This window comes from Erythrolamprus reginae, chromosome 2 (genome assembly GCF_031021105.1).
Source record: "Erythrolamprus reginae isolate rEryReg1 chromosome 2, rEryReg1.hap1, whole genome shotgun sequence".
NCBI lineage: Eukaryota > Metazoa > Chordata > Lepidosauria > Squamata > Dipsadidae > Erythrolamprus > Erythrolamprus reginae.
The window spans coordinates 146,754,965-146,772,925 of NC_091951.1; the positions used below are offsets into that span (position 1 = coordinate 146,754,965).

The following is a 17,961-nucleotide window of genomic DNA, read 5'->3' on the forward strand; positions in this document are numbered from 1 at the left end:
TTAGAATGAATTACACCCCTAAATGGCCATCTTGAGAGCTTTGATTCAGAAAGCAAGGGTAATCACAAGATTGCAGGAGTCCCTTACTCAATTAGAAAACTTTTAATGTAGAAAACTGAATTTGCCTGGCATGTTTACTGGTGCAAGCCTTTAAAAACAAAAGCAAAAGAAAATTATTTATCTACTGCTTATTTGGGGGGATTTTTTTAATGTTCCAGTCTGGGTAATTTAATTAATTTAATTTAATTTAATTTGATTATTTGATTTATATGCAGCCCAATCCCATGGAAATACCCCCAGAATACCCACTTGGTCTGACCTTGTTTAACTTCTAAACCAAAGTCACCCAGATTGTGTCACTTGCTGAGATTGTAAATAACAGGTAAATAGAGGTATTTCATGTATTTTACAATTCATATTTACCTCTCCTTGTCAGCCTGTCTGCCCAGTTTCCATTTGTTTTGTCAACCACTCTCCTAGAAAATTGGTGCATGAAACCATAAATACTGCCTTTCCTCCTTTCCCATTACCTGGTACCTGGTAAGCAAAACAAGCCATGCATTTTAGCCTTCAAACCATGCAGTCAATAAAGTAAGCAATCCCTGAGATGTTTATATGCTGGCTAAATTGCAGTGCCATCCTCATTTGCTTGTGAGTGACATTTCTGAACTTTATTGTCTTGGATTAGAATTGCCCTAGCATTAAACCCTAGAAATCGTAAGGTCTCCAAATTGTTTTTCAGCTCCTATCAATGGTGACAGTGCTTGTGGGTGAATAATTGTTGGAGAAAGATTAGCTGCTCTTACAAAGAAAGGATTAAGGATGAAAGGCTTTGCCTGCAGGCCTGGTGGAGTTTCTATTACTAAATTATACACAGAAGACACTGAGAAAACATACATATCCACATAGCAGATATAATTCTGCCATCAGTTTTATACACACAAATGGCATTTCCTTCTGTTTACATATGTGTGTACATTCTTAGGACTTTATGTTAACAGAGTGCAAATTTGTCTGTGTTCATAACATGGGACTTTCCTTTCTTTTACTTTGCTTCTGATCAGGAACAGATACGTCACCAGATTCCTAGGGTTTGCTAACAGGAGGGTGAATGTATCTATCCCATCACTGAAATCCTTCCAATTATTATACCTCTGGAATTAAGGCAAGATGCATTAGTGTATTGTGTGAATCCAGTTACTGTGGTTTATAAATCATGATTTATGGCCTAGCACCCAGCAAGTTGTGTTTCATTTAATAAGCGATAATAAAACAAACTATAGTTTAGCATAATAAGTAAACCCAATCACTGTGTCGTGGACGGAATGAAACTGGGGTTGGAAATGAAGATGCACTCCAGATTCTGTGAGGAACGTCTTGTTTTCAGGACTCAAAGGGACAAAGGAAATGTATATGTTTCTTTGAAATCAATCTATGGCAGCAGCAGGAAAGAGGGCATTCAGAACCAGACACATATGCCACAAAAGTCAATCGGAGCTCTGGCTGATGTCCTCCAGGAAGAGGGTTTGGTTCTGGCAATCTTACCGGTGAGTAAGTCAATGGGCTGCAAATGGGGGCCTCAAGCCACCCAGGGGGCTGTTGCCAATCTGAAGAGCAAGCTGCCAGGGCACTTTGCCCTCCTGTGGAGCGAGCCGCCTGCCTCTCACTGCTGCCAGGCAAAAATAAATACAAAACATCCCAACACATGGCTTATGTTTTCAGTGCAGCTGTGCTTGGCTTATGTTTGACAAGGGCCTCCCTTCCACAGAGGCTGAGAAACCATCATTTTTTTCAATGAGTGTTTCTGATTAATGTTGGAAAGCATCTGTGGCTTTGCCAATTCCTTTTGCTGGTTTAATTTCAAGGCTAATAAAAGGGAAGTGCTTTTCGACCTGATAGCAAGCAGCCATAAGCAACAAACTTTGCATTTCTCATTTACCCTTAGTTACTCCATTTTAACCTTTGCAAAGAAATGCTCCACACTCAATCCAACCCTCTTGTAAGGCAGGCCAAATTGGTATAACTCTGAAGCAGCCTGGGAGCTGACCTCAACCCTTCTCCCACTGACCCTGCAAAGACGGGACCCAGGACTGTTCAGTTTGCATCTGCTTGCTCTATTTTACTACTGTACTACTATTTTATGACTACTGTAATGCTCTCTACATGGGGCAATCTTTGAAAAGTGTTTGGAAACTTCATATCATGCAGAATGCAGCTGCAGGAGCAATCATAAGCTTCCCCAGGTATGCCCATGTTACACCAACACTCCGCAGTCTGCATTGGTTGCCGATCAATTTCCGGTCACAATTCAAAGTGTTGGTTATGACCTATAAAGCCCTTCATGGCATCGGACCAGAATATCTCCGGGACTGCCTTCTGCCACATGAATCCCAGCGACCAGCTAGGGTCTTCACCAAGGGCTTGCAGCTTGTTAACCCAGCGTCCTAACCAGATAAACCACTGTGCACCCAAATAGGGCAGATTAAAAGATAAATTGCATAAAAGTCGTTCAAATCCAAGCTTCAATCACAGGTCCAGATTACTTCCAGAAGAAAAGTGGTGGACAGAAGATGACTCACAAAAGCAGAGCTGATGACTTCAGTGGAATGAAGAGCCGGCATGTTAACCAGATCTTCAATAATATCAATAGCACATAGACTTATCTACCACTTTAAAGCCGTTTCTAAGTAGTTTACAGAGTTAGCATATTGCCCCCAATATTTTGGGTCCTTATTTTACAGACTTTGGAAGGGTGGAAGGCTGAGTCAAGCTTGGGACTAGTGAGATTTGAACTGGCAAATTGCCGGCAGCCAGCAGGTAGCAGAAATAGCCTGCAGTACTGCATTCTAACCACTGTTCCACCACGGCTCTTATAATAGCAATAATAATATAACAACCCCTCTCAGGACAAAGAGAGGGCTTGAGTTAGGCCACAGTGGTCACCAGTGGGGTTAGAGCTCTGGGAGAAAAGGAAAAGCCATGTTGCTCAAACCATAGTTGGTGCCTTTGAAAGGACACTAGAAATACATGTTTACATGCTTCTAATCTCACTTGGGAATTGCTTGTTAGCTGTTTTCCAGCCATCAGAAACCTTTGGATCAAAGTGTTTTATAGCAGCAGATGATTTACCTTCAATCTGTAGGGAGTTTATGGTCTTTTTAAGGTCCTTAAAAAGAACTACTTTGGTATATGCAGCAAAAAGATTTTGAAATTAATAATAAAGAATCCTTCCTATGGGAAAAGTGTTGTTTTATTTTTTTTTAAAATAAAATAAGTTAAGATTTTAATAACTGAACACTAGATGGAACTAAAGATAACAATTAAAGGAAAAGTATCACATAAAACACATCTTATAATTAGAAAATGAAGCAAAATATTTGAATTCTGGAGAAACTGGAGGATATGTTTGAATAGAGAAGTAACTTAATAGTGCTAAAAATGTCTATGAATCTACAAGTATCTAAAACATAGAAACATAGAAACATAGAAGTCTGACGGCAGAAAAAGACCCCATGGTCCATCTAGTCTGCCCTTATACTATTTTCTGTATTTTATCTTAGGATGGATATATGTTTATCCCAGGCATGTTTAAATTCAGTTACTGTGGATTTATCTACCACGTCTGCTGGAAGTTTGTTCCAAGGATCTACTACTCTTTCAGTAAAATAATATTTTCTCATGTTGCTTTTGATCTTTCCCCCAACTAACCTCAGATTGTGTCCCCTTGTTCTTGTGTTCACTTTCCTATTAAAAACACTTCCCTCCTGGACCTTATTTAACCCTTTAATATATTTAAATGTTTCAATCATGTCCCCCCTTTTCCTTCTGTCCTCCAGACTATACAGATTGAGTTCATTAAGTCTTTCCTGATACGTTTTATACTTAAGACCTTCCACCATTCTTGTAGCCCGTCTTTGGACCCGTTCAATTTTGTCAATATCTTTTTGTAGGTGAGGTCTCCAGAACTGAACACAGTATTCCAAATGTGGTCTCACCAGCATTCTATATAGCGGGATCATAATCTCCCTCTTCCTGCTTGTTATACCTCTAGCTATGCAGCCAAGCATCCTACTTGCTTTCCCTACTGCCTGACTGCACTGTTCACCCATTTTGAGATTGTCAGAAATCACTACGCCTAAATCCTTTTCTTTTGAAGTATTTGCTAACACAGAACTGCCAATACAATAGTCAGATTGAGGATTCCTTTTCCCCAAGTGCATTATTTTACATTTGGAAACATTAAACTGCAGTTTCCATTGCTTTGACCATTTATCTAGTAAAGCTAAATCATTTACCATATTGCCGACGCCTCCAGGAATATCAACCCTATTGCACACTTTAGAGTCATCGGCAAATAGGCAAACCTTCCCTACCAGACCTTCCCCTATGTCACTCACAAACATATTAAAAAGAATAGGACCCAGAACAGACCCTTGTGGCACACCGCTTGTAACCTGACTCTGCTCAGAATACTCGCCATTCACAACAACCCTCTGGTGTCTATGCTTCAGCCAGCTGCAAATCCATTGAACTATCCAGGGATTAAGTCCAATCTTCACTAATTTATCTATCAGCTCTTTATGTGGAACCGTATCAAAGGCTTTGCTGAAGTCCAGGTAGGCAATATCCACGGCACCACCTTCATCCAACACCTTTGTGACATAGTCAAAGAAATCAATGAGATTAGTCTGACATGATTTGCCTTCAGTAAAGCCATGCTGATTTGGGTCCAATAATTTATTGTTTTTTAGGTGCTGATTTATCCTCTTTTTCAGTAGAGTCTCCATCATTTTAACGACAACTGATGTCAAGCTAACTGGCCTGTAGTTACCAGCTTCTTCTCTACTGCCCTTCTTGTGGATAGGCACAACACTTGCCATTCTCCAATCCTCAGGAACATCTCCGGTTAACAAGGATTGGTTAAACAAATCAGTCAGGGGGGTAGCAATGACAGATCTGAGTTCTTTAAGAACTCTGGGGTGGATGCCATCTGGACCCATTGCCTTGTTTATCTTTAATCGTTCAAGTTCTTCTAAGACATCGGCTTCTAAGATCACTGGAGCTGAATCCGTACAGTTGGAGGCAATGCTATATCCCTCTATAGTATTATTTTGTAAGGTGTCTTTTGAGAAAACTGAACAGAAGTAGCTATTGAAATGGTCAGCGATCTCCTTATTCCCATTAATGCATGTATTTTTCCCGGTACTAAGCTTCGTGATGCCGCAGTTTTTCTTCTTCTTATCACTAATATATCTGAAGAAGGTTTTATCCCCCTTCTTTAGAGATTTGGCAATTTCTTCCTCTTTTGAGGCTTTAGCAGCATATATTATCTGTTTCGCCTCCTTCTGTCTCATTTTATACACCTCCCTATCAGCTATACTTCCAGACTCTTTATACCTCCTATAGGCAGCCTTTTTTTCATATTATGGAAAGATAATAAATTCTACCTGCCAAGATTGGGATTGAGTAAAATGACAGGCTACAAGAATGACATGGCTAAAAATATATTGGACATTAAAAATAGTTGTTGTCTTAATAATTAGAAGAGATGTACAAATGAAGCAAGAGAGTGACTGGATAATTTCTCTACATTGGATTTAAAGCAAGGCTTATTAAAGTTTTACAGAATCTTGTGAGAAGGGAAAAAAAAGAAAAAACAATTAAAAAACTCAAGTTCTACAACATTACTTGTATGGACTAGGTATTAAGATTGTTAGAAGTAAAAGGAATATAAGTGTGCTTTATTTGATCAAGGTTAAAATAGTGTAAATAAGTTGTTAATGGACTTTTTCTGACACCAGGGCTGAAATGATAATGTGTTGTAAATTTGTTTGTAAGTATGAGATGGAATATGGAAAGAAGAGATTATTTGTTGTAGTTTAAGAGGAAGCTCTATATTGCTAAAATTGTATATATTTGTGATTAAAGTGGGAAGTCGCTTTTGATATTCTATTTTCTTTACTATATTCTTATTTTTCTATTTTTTTTCCTGTTTTCATTATTTTTGTACTTGGTCCTTTTTATTCTATTTCAGTGTATGTCAGTAACTTCTAATTACAATCTTTAGTAAATTTCCCCCCAAAACTTCTTGACTCACAGTTCCAACAAAATAAAAGATATTTTTTAAAAAGAATATAGCAAAGGTGGGGGGGAAAGGTAGTTACAAAGTAGAGGAATGACAAAAACAACATATCAGCACACTGAGACAATACAATGATTAGTTGATCAGATGAAGAGGGCAAAGAGTATAACACTTCCACATTTGTTTATTTGTTTATTTGTTTATTGGATGGGTGGTTGAAAAGTAGCAAAATTTGCTTTGAAGAAGATCCTCTTTTTACTCTGTGAATATAGGCAATGTGCTCTAAGAGATCCTGTCATTCTGGAATTTCTAGAAAAAGGTGTCACAGCAGTTGCCAATACATATCCAATCTTGGCTGATATCTAAAAGCTGAGTGGGATTGGATCTGGGTCGGGTATGGATGGAAATACATGAAGAAATCTCATATACAGGCTTGTAAACTGAAAATAATTCTGGAAAAAAGAACAGAAAGCCACTTCTGTATTGTTGACAGACAAAACTCATGCAAGCAGTAAATAAGGCCCCAATCAAGAAGCCACTAATTCGGACAAACAAGCTAACAGTAAACAACCTAATCAAGGAACCACTAGTATATAGACCAAGTCCCACTCCCTTCTAGCATTGATGTGTTGCCAGGTTTGGTTGTCTCCAATAAAACAACCAAGCTCAGAAAGAAAACAACCAAGCTTGGTGACCTACCAAACCATATGGATGTGTCCACTAGGATTTAAGAATATTTTAAATCATGTTAAGGAAGGATGGACTGAAAAAGATTTTGAAAAAATTGCAGCACTGGAGGATAATGTAATGGCTAAAATATTGGACTAGAAGTGAGGACAGCAAGGTCCAATTCCATCATTAGCTATTAAAAGTAACTGGTGACTTTGGACCAATCATTCTCTGTCAGCTTAATTTACTTCATATACTTGCAGTGGGGGAAAACTGGTAAGGGAGTATTAGAGAAATGGTCTTAGTTACAAACCTAACAAATAAGTCAGATTGTTTGCAGCATGAGGAGAAATGGCTAAATATTGAGGATCTTTTTGGCAGCTCTTGCGACAAAAGTATGTCAAGAGGCAAATAGTAATTTTTTTTTAGTAAGTTGATATAGAAACCCAGTTTGTATCTGGAGCACATTTTAGATTAGAGCTTCATTTCGTTCCTATTCCTTAAAAATCAAAGTGGCTTGCTTAAGTGCGTGCTTTGAAAAAAAAAGCAGGCACAATGTACTGTATAATTTTGCCCAGCAGGAATATTTTTAATATACCACTGTTGAAAGATGCTGCTTTCCATGTGGTTCTGCTCTTATTGCATTATTATTCTTAGGGGAAAGTTGGAGAGCAGACCACAAATTCCTTGTGACTGGCTTGAAGAGGGAATGTTGGCAGGTGCAGCATTTGCTCTATTCTCCCTTTTTTCCTTACCTGAATCTTTTCTAATCCAGTGTCCTCAAGTTATAGGGTCATGTTAGATTGTGGTTCATGTTTTCTCCAGCCCATCCTTAATTGACAAATGGAAACAACAGGTTTATAATCCAGTTATGGAAACCACCATAGCCAGGAAGACAGCCTTAATATTTTCTACTTCAGATCAGTGAGATTATTTCATAAAATAGAACAAAGTAGTGATTAAGGGAAACTCTAATCCTGTATTCCCACTGATTCTAGTTTCTTGCTTCCTGATATATACATACAGTGTTCCCTTGATTTTCGCGGGGGATGCGTTCCGAGACTACTCGCAAAAGTCGAATTTCTGCGAAGTAGATATGTGGAAGTAAATAGACTATTTTTGGCTATGAACAGTATCACAAGCCTTCCCTTAATACTTTAAACCCCTAAAGTGCAATTTCCCATTCCCTTAGCAACCATTTAGATCATTACTCACCATGTTTATTTATTAAAGCTTATTAAAAAAAATATTTATTAAAGTCGGATGAAAGTTTGGCGATGACATATGATGTCATCAGGCGGAAAAAAATGTGGTATAGGCAAAAAAACCGCAAAGTATTTTTAATTAATATTTTTGAAAAACCGTGGTATAGACTTTTCGCAAAGTTTGAACCCGCGAAAATTGAGGGAACACTGTATATTGTAAATATACTGCTCAAGATAAATAAATAAAGAGAACACTTAAACAACAGAATATAACTCCAAGTAAATCAAACTTCTATGAAATCAAACTGTCCACTTAGGAAGCAACCCAGCATACCCAAATATGGAAGGGAGCTCACTGCTCCCTTTTGCCTTTTCAACCCCACTCCAGGTGCCATCCAGACAACAAGCCATATTTCCCAAACTTGCAAAGAACTAATAAAGAAATAAAGGGAGACTGGTATAGATCTATTTCAAGCTTCTTAGCTTTCGTCAGCCAAACCATACCCTCTAGGATTCGAACTTGGACTGCTTATGCCTAGCTAACGGCTAAGCTAATTACAGGAGGGAAGGAAGGGTGTGGGCCTATGACATGGACAATGAGCAAAGTGAGAAGCATTATATAAAATCAACACTCTTCAATGGGGATTTTAACACTCTGATGATGTTAGTAGAGGACTAACGAAAGCTTAGTTAATGTTAGTAGTTTTAAATAAATGTTAAATGTTCCGGAGATCACAATGGCTGTTGCCTCTCTTAAGCAGTTTACAGAATCAACATATTGCCCCCAGCAATCTGGGTCCTCATTTACTGACCTCAGAAGGATGGAAGGCTGAGTCAACCTTGAGCTTGATGAGATTCGATGTGCCAAACTGCTGGTAGCCGGCGATTATTTATTATTTATTATTTATTTTATTTTATTGGATTTGTATGCCGCCCCTCTCCGTAGACTCAGGGCGGCTAACAACAATGATAAAAACAGCATGTAACAATCCAATCCAATACTAAAAAAACTAAAAAAAACCCCTTATTATAAAAAACCAAACATACATACAGACATACCATGCGTAAATTGTAAAGGCCTAGGGGGAAAGAATATCTCAGTTCCCCCATGCCTGATGGCAGAGGTGGGTTTTAAGTAGCTTATGAAAGGCGAGGAGGGTGGGGGCAATTCTAATCTCTGGGGGGAGTTGGTTCCAAAGGGCCAGGGCCGCCACAGAGAAGGCTCTTCCCCTGGGTTCCGCCAAATGACATTGTTTAGTTGACGGGACCTGGAGAAGACCCACTCTGTGGGACCTAACTGATCGCTGGGATTCGTGCAGCAGAAGGCAGTCCCTGAGATAATCTGGTCCGGTGCCATGAAGGGCTTTATAGGTCATAACCAACACTTTGAATTGTGACCGGAAACTGATCGGCAACCAATGCAGACTGCAGAGTGTTGGTGTAACATGGGCATATTTGGGGAAGCACATGACTGCTCTTGCAGCTGCATTCTGCATGATCTGAAGTTTCCGAACACTTTTCAAAGGTAGCCCCATGTAGAGAGCATTGCAGTAGTCGAACCTCGAGGTGATGAGGGCATGAGTGACTGTGAGCAGTGATTCCCGGTGCAAATAGGGCCGCAACTGGTGCACCAGGCGAACCTGGGCAACCCCCCCCCCCACTTGCCACAGCTGAAAGATGTTTCTCTAATGTGAACTGTGGATCGAGGACGACACCCAAGTTGTGGACCCTCTCTGAGGGGGTCAATGACTCCCCCCCCAGGGTGATGGATGGACAGATAGAATTGTCCTTGGGAGGCAAAACCCACAGTCACTCTGTCTTATCAGGGTTGAGTTTGAGTCTGTTGACACCCATCCAGACCCCAACAGCCTCCAGGCACATCACTTCCACTGCTTCGCTGACTGGATTAGCAGAAGTAGCCTGCTTTACTACAGTCTAACCACAAAGGCTAATTACAACATAATAATAGAATTGTAGGGGTAAAAACAAGAAACCATGATTTATACCTTAGGTTTAAGTGCGGCAATCTGAGATTGACTTAAAAAAAAGGAAACTCTTCATTTAATTTATTTTTCAAATATGGATTCAAATAATTTATTTAAATATATTATTTGTGGTAGACAAATGATTATTATTTTGCATTTTTATGGCATGGGTTAGGGAGGGTTTTTTTTCTTCTGCCTTTTTGTTGTTGTTTTTCAATATTTTTGCATTTTTTATACTGGAATTTTTAAGTACTGTGTTTAGTTATTGTTGATATTTTTTAAATGAAACTATAGATAGTGAAAGTGAAAATAAGAGATTGAGAAAGAAAGAGAGGCAGAGACCAGGCAGAGAAATGTATGAAATGCTGGCTGGAATTAGGTTGAAGTTCAGAGGTTTGCCCACAAAAATTCTGCTTAGAGTGGATATTTCCACTCACTATTAATTTATAACATTGGATGGAGTCAGAACATCATCATGTGGCAATCTAAACCTATCTTTATTAATGATATATTGTCACACTGTTGTTGCGTGGCTTTATAAACTGCTGTGTTGGTGTTTCAAAACTTTAAAAACATAATATAGCCATATTTTTCAGAGTGCAAGACACACTTTTCCCCCCTGAAAATAGGCTGAAAATTTGGGTACGTCTTATATTCTGAATGTCGCTTTTTCGAAGCTTTTTTTCAGCCCTAACAAGGTACTAAGAGTGAATTCTGTGCTTTGCTTGCTTTTTTAAAATTGCTACTCCCTCTGAAAATCAGCTGTGCTTTAGAAGCTAAGAGTGAAACCATCTTCTGTGCTTGACCTGCTTTTTTTCATTGCTTCTCTTTATCAACTGTGCTTTAGAAGCTGTTTTTATCCCACTCAAAACCAGCAAACTAATGTGCTGAAACTGACCAGACTAAGGACACTAGCCAGATAAATACCTGTTAGACAAAATTTTTCCCCTACAGTGTTCCCTCGATTTTCACGGGTTCGAACTTCGCGAATAGCCTATACCACGGTTTTTCAAAAAATATTAATTAAAAAATACTTCGCGGGTTTTTTCCTATACCACAGTTTTTCCCACCCAATGACGTCATATGTCATCGCCAAACTAATAATTTTTGCAAATAAATAACAAAAAAAATAATTATTGTTAATAAATAATTATGTTTATAAATATTAGGATCACTAAGTGTCTTATTCAATGGTGAGCACCAGTAATAATGGTGAGTAAATGGTTGTTAAGGGAATGGGAAATGGTAGTTTAGGGGTTTAAAGTGTTAAGGGAAGGCTTGTGATACTGTCCATAGCCAAAAATGGTGTATTTACTTCCGCATCTCTACTTCATGGAAATTCGACTTTCGCGGGCGGTCTCTTAACGCATCCCCCGCGGAAATCGAGGGAACACTGTATTTCCCCCCCAAAAGGTGCATTTTATACTCCAGTGTATCTTATATGGTATATGTTTCCTAAAATTATATGTAAAGTAAAAAACTTCACAAGACAAGTTAACTGGACATATGTTCAGAGCATGCAACTAAACTCGCAGAAAATGATTGTCAGAAAAAGAATTTTCAAAGTGAGGAGATGGTATTTGTCAAGTTGACAAATAGTTGTTGATGGTGTTTTTGCAGCAATAGAAAACACTCCAAATTAACCTTGAAATAATATATGGTTGAAAGGATTAAAATTTACACTATGTTGTACTCTTAAAAAGAAAGATCATAAAATGATGTATTCTTGGTATATATCACTGGAAAAATGGCTAGAATATATAAAGATCCTTCAAATTTATGTTGGAAGAGTAATAAACAGGAAGGCACATTTTATCATACTTGATGAATGTGTAAAAGAGCTACAAAATTTTGAGCTCAGCCTGCATAAAATAATATAGAAGATTTTAAAGATTGATATACAATTAAATCCAGAGACTTTTTTTTGGGGGGGGGGGGTGTTTGATGAAAAATCAGTTGGGGAAAGCAGCCAGGGAAAAAGTCAACTTTATTTTAATAAATGACAATTGGAGCAAAGCTATTAAAGGCACAAAGGTGGGAAGATTCAACTTTATCATTTAATTTTATTCTCCCCACAATGGGGGAATGAATGGTGAACTTGTTGATATGGGCAAATTGAGCACTTTAATTAGAAAGAAAACATTGTCTAACAATGACTGGAAATCCCTTATTGACTTTCTGTAGGAAAGAAAATAATGTAGTTATGATATGGTTTTAACAACTAGAGCCAAAACAATAGATCATAGAAAAAATTATGCTGTAATCATACTGTAAGAAGGTTAATTTGCTCCCATAACTGTTGGAAAAGGAAAATCATTTTTCATTTTTTCATTTTCTTTGATTTCTGCACTTTGCTCTTTATTCTTCTTTCTTTTTCCCCTTGTTCATTCTAATATTATTTCTTGTTAGTTTTTATTCTGTTGTCAAAATTCTAAGATAGATAGATGGATGGATGGATGGATGGATGATGGGTGATTGATAGATGGCAGATGACAGATGATTGATGATGACAGATGATTGATGATGACAGATGATAGAGAGAGAGAGAGACAGGAGCAGGGGAGAAAGGGGAGAGAAGGAGAGAGGGAGGGAGAGAGGGGTGGGGGACATTCCAACTACAGATTCTGTTTTCATGGGGTGGAAGCAAGTGGATATAATTACAAACATTCCAGAATAATCTTCCAGAAGGGGCCATTCTTAAATCAGCAGTTACAATATATTTTCCAGGAGTTGAGTTTTATTTATTTATTTATTGGATTTGTATGCCGCCCCTCTCCATGGACTTTTATTTTAGTAACTGTATAATAGCCAATTATTAACCATCTGCTTTAACCATCTTAACTCTTCTTCATTAGTTTGCACTGTCACTAACAAATCCAGATTTGCTTAATGTGGGCCATGAATTATGCAGTCTTTTTCTACTGTTTCACTTGCTGCAAAACACAAATACCAGGAAGGAGAGTAAGGGGCATAAGTGTATAACAGGTCTTTCTTTTGTCAAGCAAAGGGCTGGGTTCAGCGAGATTTGGCCATGTCATGTGGAGAAATTCAATGCAGAAAGCAATTATGTTTGGAAAACTTAGCTGCAAAAGGAAACCAGGCCACCAAAGAACATAGTAGCTGGACACCAGCCAGAATATGGAACAACGCAAAGAAGTAGTGCATGATGGGAAGAGAAACCTAGCCCATAGAATTGCCAAGAGACGGACATGACTGAATGGATAATATCATCATCATCACCACCCATTTTTATGGCACTAGTTCTCTGCTGCTGTCCAGTGTTTAATGTCTTGCTAGAATTGAAGCAAGGAATAAATAATTGTCCCCAATGGACTAGAATGATTGAATAACAGTTTGTGGTCCTTTTCTGACTGTTGAAATGCTTTTCACTCATCCTTGAACCAGCAATGAATTATAGAGTGAAACCGCTGATGTTTCCTCTGCCTCTATGGCCTCACTCACTAGCCTTGGAGAGTCACTTGACTTTCTTAGAAGGTTAATGGGGAACAAACTCTTTCAGATTCAATGCACCTGGAATCTGTCCTTGGATTGTGTGGGAATAAATGGGAAAATACTGCACTAGTAGAAGTAAGGATACCTTATTGTTGTCTTACTCATAATCAGTGATGGCCTGCTACCAGAACTATAAGGTGCTCCGTTCCAGTAGTGATTTTTGGGATGCATGCACAGCTGTGCACTCTCAATGCACACACACACACACACACACATGCAAGATTTGGCTTTTGCACATGTGCAGCAAGCAAAATATTGTGTGAAGACGCTCATGTGATGAGATTTTGGTGATTTCGCCCATTTTTTTCTTCTGCGCATGCGTGGAAGCAAAAATATTGGTGAAAATCGCCAAAATCTTGCTCACGCACATGTCCTCATGTGAGATTTCGCTCTCTGCACATGCACAGAATCTTGAGTCAATGGGCATGCATACACCCACTGGGTGCATGCACGCCTGCGATGGCCTCAGAGGGCGCACAGCTAGTGCCGAAGACGGCAGGCCTTCGCTGCTCATAAAATAATAAAAAAAATAACATTACAGTTTAAGAATAGTACAGAAGAAAAATGAGTCCAGGCTTTTGGTAGGAGAGGCTTCAAGAGCGTTTTGATTTACATATGAAATACTTGACCCCAAATAAAAGCATCCGTTAGAAGGAAGTCAATTATCAGGATTGTTGACTTGTGGAAAATGGTCTGGAGCTTGCCAAGTCATATGTCATAAAGTCACAAGGAATAATGTTTAGCCACAAATCAACTAGCCTTCCTCAACGTTGTAATTTTGCAGAGAGTTATGCTGTGGAATGTTCCAGGATGGTCATATTTTAATTTTCCGATGCTTGCCTTTGAGTGTTGGAAAAAAGTGAGAGAATTGTCATTATAGAGTTATATTTCTTTCAAGTTATCTTCTCCCTTGCTCTACAAAGCATTGAATTTGTTGTGGAATGTTTCTAATAGAACTAAAAGTATGTTTCAATACTTTCAAAGCTGGATTAACCTTCTGATCCCTGGAGAAAATAAGTGCTGCAACTTTATCCAAATTATACTTAAATGTACATATTCTGATACGCTTGCTGTATAAAAGGTTTGAGGACTTGTAATGCTTCCAGCCTGGCTCCATTTTTGACCCCTTCCCCAGGCTGGAGGCTAAAACATATGAAAAATGATTGCAGGAATTGGTTATGTCTAGTCTAGTGAAAAAAAGGACAAGGAGTGACATGATAGCAGTGTTCCAGTATTTGAAGGGCTGCCACAAAGAAAACAGGGTCAATCTATTTTCCAAAGCACCAGAAAGCAAGAGAAGAAGCAACGGATAAAAACTAATCAAGGATAGAACCAACCTAGAACTAAAGACAAATTTTCTGACAGTGAGAATAATTAACCAGTGGAATGGCTTGCCTCCAAAAGTTTTGAGTACTCTATCACTGGAAGTTTTTAAGAATAGATTGGGCAGTTATTTGTCCAGAATGGTAAATTGACCGAGGGTTGGCACAGAAGACGTTCAAGGTCTCTTCCAAATCTGTCATTCTGTTATGCTTATGCTATTCCATTCCATTCCATTCTATTCTATTCTATCCTATTCTATTCTATTCTTTTAATGGAGATAATGAATACCTCTTGGCCTGTGCTGGAGGAGGAAAAACAAATGTGCTTCAACGTGTATATTTTTAGTCATCTTTGCCTTTTATGATTTTGTTGATGAAACTGCAGCCATAATCTGTGATGTGCTGAATACATTCAGTTGATTTATAACTGCATACTCAACATTCCAAGTTTATTTACTGTATTAGCTTTTGTCAAAACAGCCAGAGGATGCCCCGAATCTAGCATCTGTTTAATCACCCAAATGCATTTTTGTCTTTGTCCCAGGAACCTCAAGGACCTCCAGTGGGAGACTCCGAAGATTTGGAAATCCATCAAGTCCAAGTAAGCTGCCTGGGTAGGATTAGATTAAAGAAATAGACTCCTTGATGATGGTTGCAACGTTACAAAGAGACAATCCTTGAGGATCCTTCTCAGTAATTTTTAGAAATTTACTTAGAGGTTTATTCTATTCCATTCCATTCCATTCTATTGCAGTGAAGTTCAAACAATAGCTACCATGGAAGGATCAGAATACGGATAATGGAAGGAAAAGGCAGTCTATATTCCATATCAGAGAGTATTGAGGTTTTTTAGAAGTTATAGCCAAAACAATACTTGCTGTAGTTTGCAACTATATTTATTGCAACAGGAACTCTTGTAAAGAACAATCACTTTGACAAAAAATGGACTCCTAATTGCTTTATGTTTATAACAAAGCAAGTATGTCTCCAGTCTCCCCTCCACCCGCTGGGCTAGCCCATGGAGGATAATTACAATGCAGGTCTGGCCCTCTAAGAAATGCAGTCTGACACCCCTGTCATGGGAAGAGTGAAATGCTGATAAAAGAAACCTTATAATAATTGCTTTCTCTGAAAATCATTTTTTTCATAAAAGATGTAAACCTTCTCAGCTGTCTTCAAGAAAGAGAAACTTAGACAGTTTGCACAAACCTAAGAGAATTGGTGTGTGTGAAGCTGTACCCATTAGACCTACTGACTCATTGTTTGATGGGCTGGTTCAATAAATAGTCTGCTACAATTCTCATTTGTTTACTTTGTTTGCTAAGTGCATTTTGAAGCATGTCATGCCCTTGTGAAAGCGGCTGCCTGGCACAGATGGCGCATCACGTCACTCAATAATATGCCCCATGTATACTCTCTGCCTATGGTTCTTGGATGGATTGAAACCACAGGTGGCTCTTTGAGCTCCGAACGTAACATTCCAAATATGGCTGACTTTGCAGCATAGTGTTGAGGCACAAAGAGCTCATCTTAGGCCTGCTTAAGAAGTTGACTGCCAGGCTGCTGCATCTGTAATATGGCATCATAGAAAGAAACAAAGAACGACTTGTGCTAGTTTTGTATTTGTAGAACCAGAGACAGATTGCCACCCCTTTTGAATGTGTGTCCTTTCCAAAGGCCCTGTTGCATTTGTACATTCCAAAGGACCATACTTATTTGATACAATGCTGTTCTCCAACTAGAGGCTGGATGATGTGATATGGCAACACAGATGTCCAGTTTCTTATTTGTCAAAAGGTTCAAGAGAGAACAACATAAAGACCCATATCATCTCCTTCAAGATCACCCATAATTAGAAACATAGAAACATAGAAGATTGGTGGCAGAAAAAGACCTCATGGTCCATCTAGTCTGCCCTTATACTTTTTCCTGTATTTTATCTTAGGATGGATATATGTTTATCCTAGGCATATTTAAATTCAGTTACTGTGGATTTATCAACCACATCTGCTGGAAGTTTGTTCCAAGCATCTACTACTCTTTCAGTAAAATAATATTTTCTCACGTTGCTTCTGATCTTTCCCCCAACTAACCTCAGATTGTGCCCCCTTGTTCTTGTGTTCACTTTCCTATTAAAAACACTCCCCCCCTGAACCTAATTCTGACCACTATATAGGGAATCCTATGCTTTGTTTTTAGTGGAAGCTACAGACACACCATCGCCGCTGGTTGAGCATTTTTTAAAATAACTTTTACAAAAGTAAGACATTGAAGAGCAATTTTAACATTATCTTTCTGTAACATTTTTATAATTAATTCAAATGAGAAAGGTTCTTGTTACAATACATATAAAACAACACAATCAATAGTGTTTGCATGCGTATTAACTTATTTATGTTTTTAGTTTATACAATTTTTATCTTTTATGATTGTAAACCACCCAGAGTTACCCTGAGATAAAATGGATGGCCAATAAATTTAAAAAACAAACAAATAGGTAGTTTAGTGAGGTTTTCCCATTAGGGGAGAACAGGTGTGTGAAAAATGCAGTGTGTGTTCCCCATACCTAACACCTAAAAATATTGTAAGTCTACCCAAATTGTTAGCATCTCTTTTTCTCTTGTATACTGTAACTCTTCTTGAATGGAAAAAGAAGTAGACCAAACTGTTTCACAGATAATGCCACAAATCTGTTTTTCCTTAGACATCTCTGTGAGCACTTTTTAAGTAGGGTAATATGCTCCACAGTGAATTGAAAAACATTTCAAACTTGAAAGATGGGTCCTAATTTTTCTTTGACCAGTTGATTTTTTAAAAACAGTATTCAGACCTTGCTGGAAGGGATTTTTCTTTCTTTCTTTCTTTCTTTCTTTCTTTCTTTCTTTCTTTCTTTTTCTTTTTTGAAAAGAAAAAGTCATTTACTTTTCTCCCTTGCTGCAATATGAAACCATTAAAAGAAAGGCTTTATGTTGGAACCAACTACAATGTAGGTATTTGCTCAGAGTGTGTCAGCGGGCTTGTAACCCCATTTCTGCACATTCAGCATCTGGCCACTGACCGATCATGGCTTGTTTTGAGGCTTCTTGGATGCAGAGTACATAACTTGTGTTGTAATAAAACCACAGAGCCATTAACAGTAAATCATGTGCTTTTGCTGACAGCAGGGAAACTTCAGTTAGAAATGT

At 38.3% G+C, this 17,961-nt stretch overlaps 1 protein-coding gene across 1 annotated transcript in view; it reads left to right on the forward strand.

The window, feature by feature from the left end:
- Window positions 1–17,961, forward strand: part of SEPTIN9 (septin 9) — a 306,593-nt gene that overhangs the window by 45,327 nt on the left and 243,305 nt on the right. Inside the window, exon 2 of the mRNA XM_070739823.1 lies at window positions 15,321–15,377. Coding sequence (XP_070595924.1) covers window positions 15,321–15,377 — 57 coding nt within the window. The remainder of the gene's footprint in view (window positions 1–15,320; window positions 15,378–17,961) is intronic.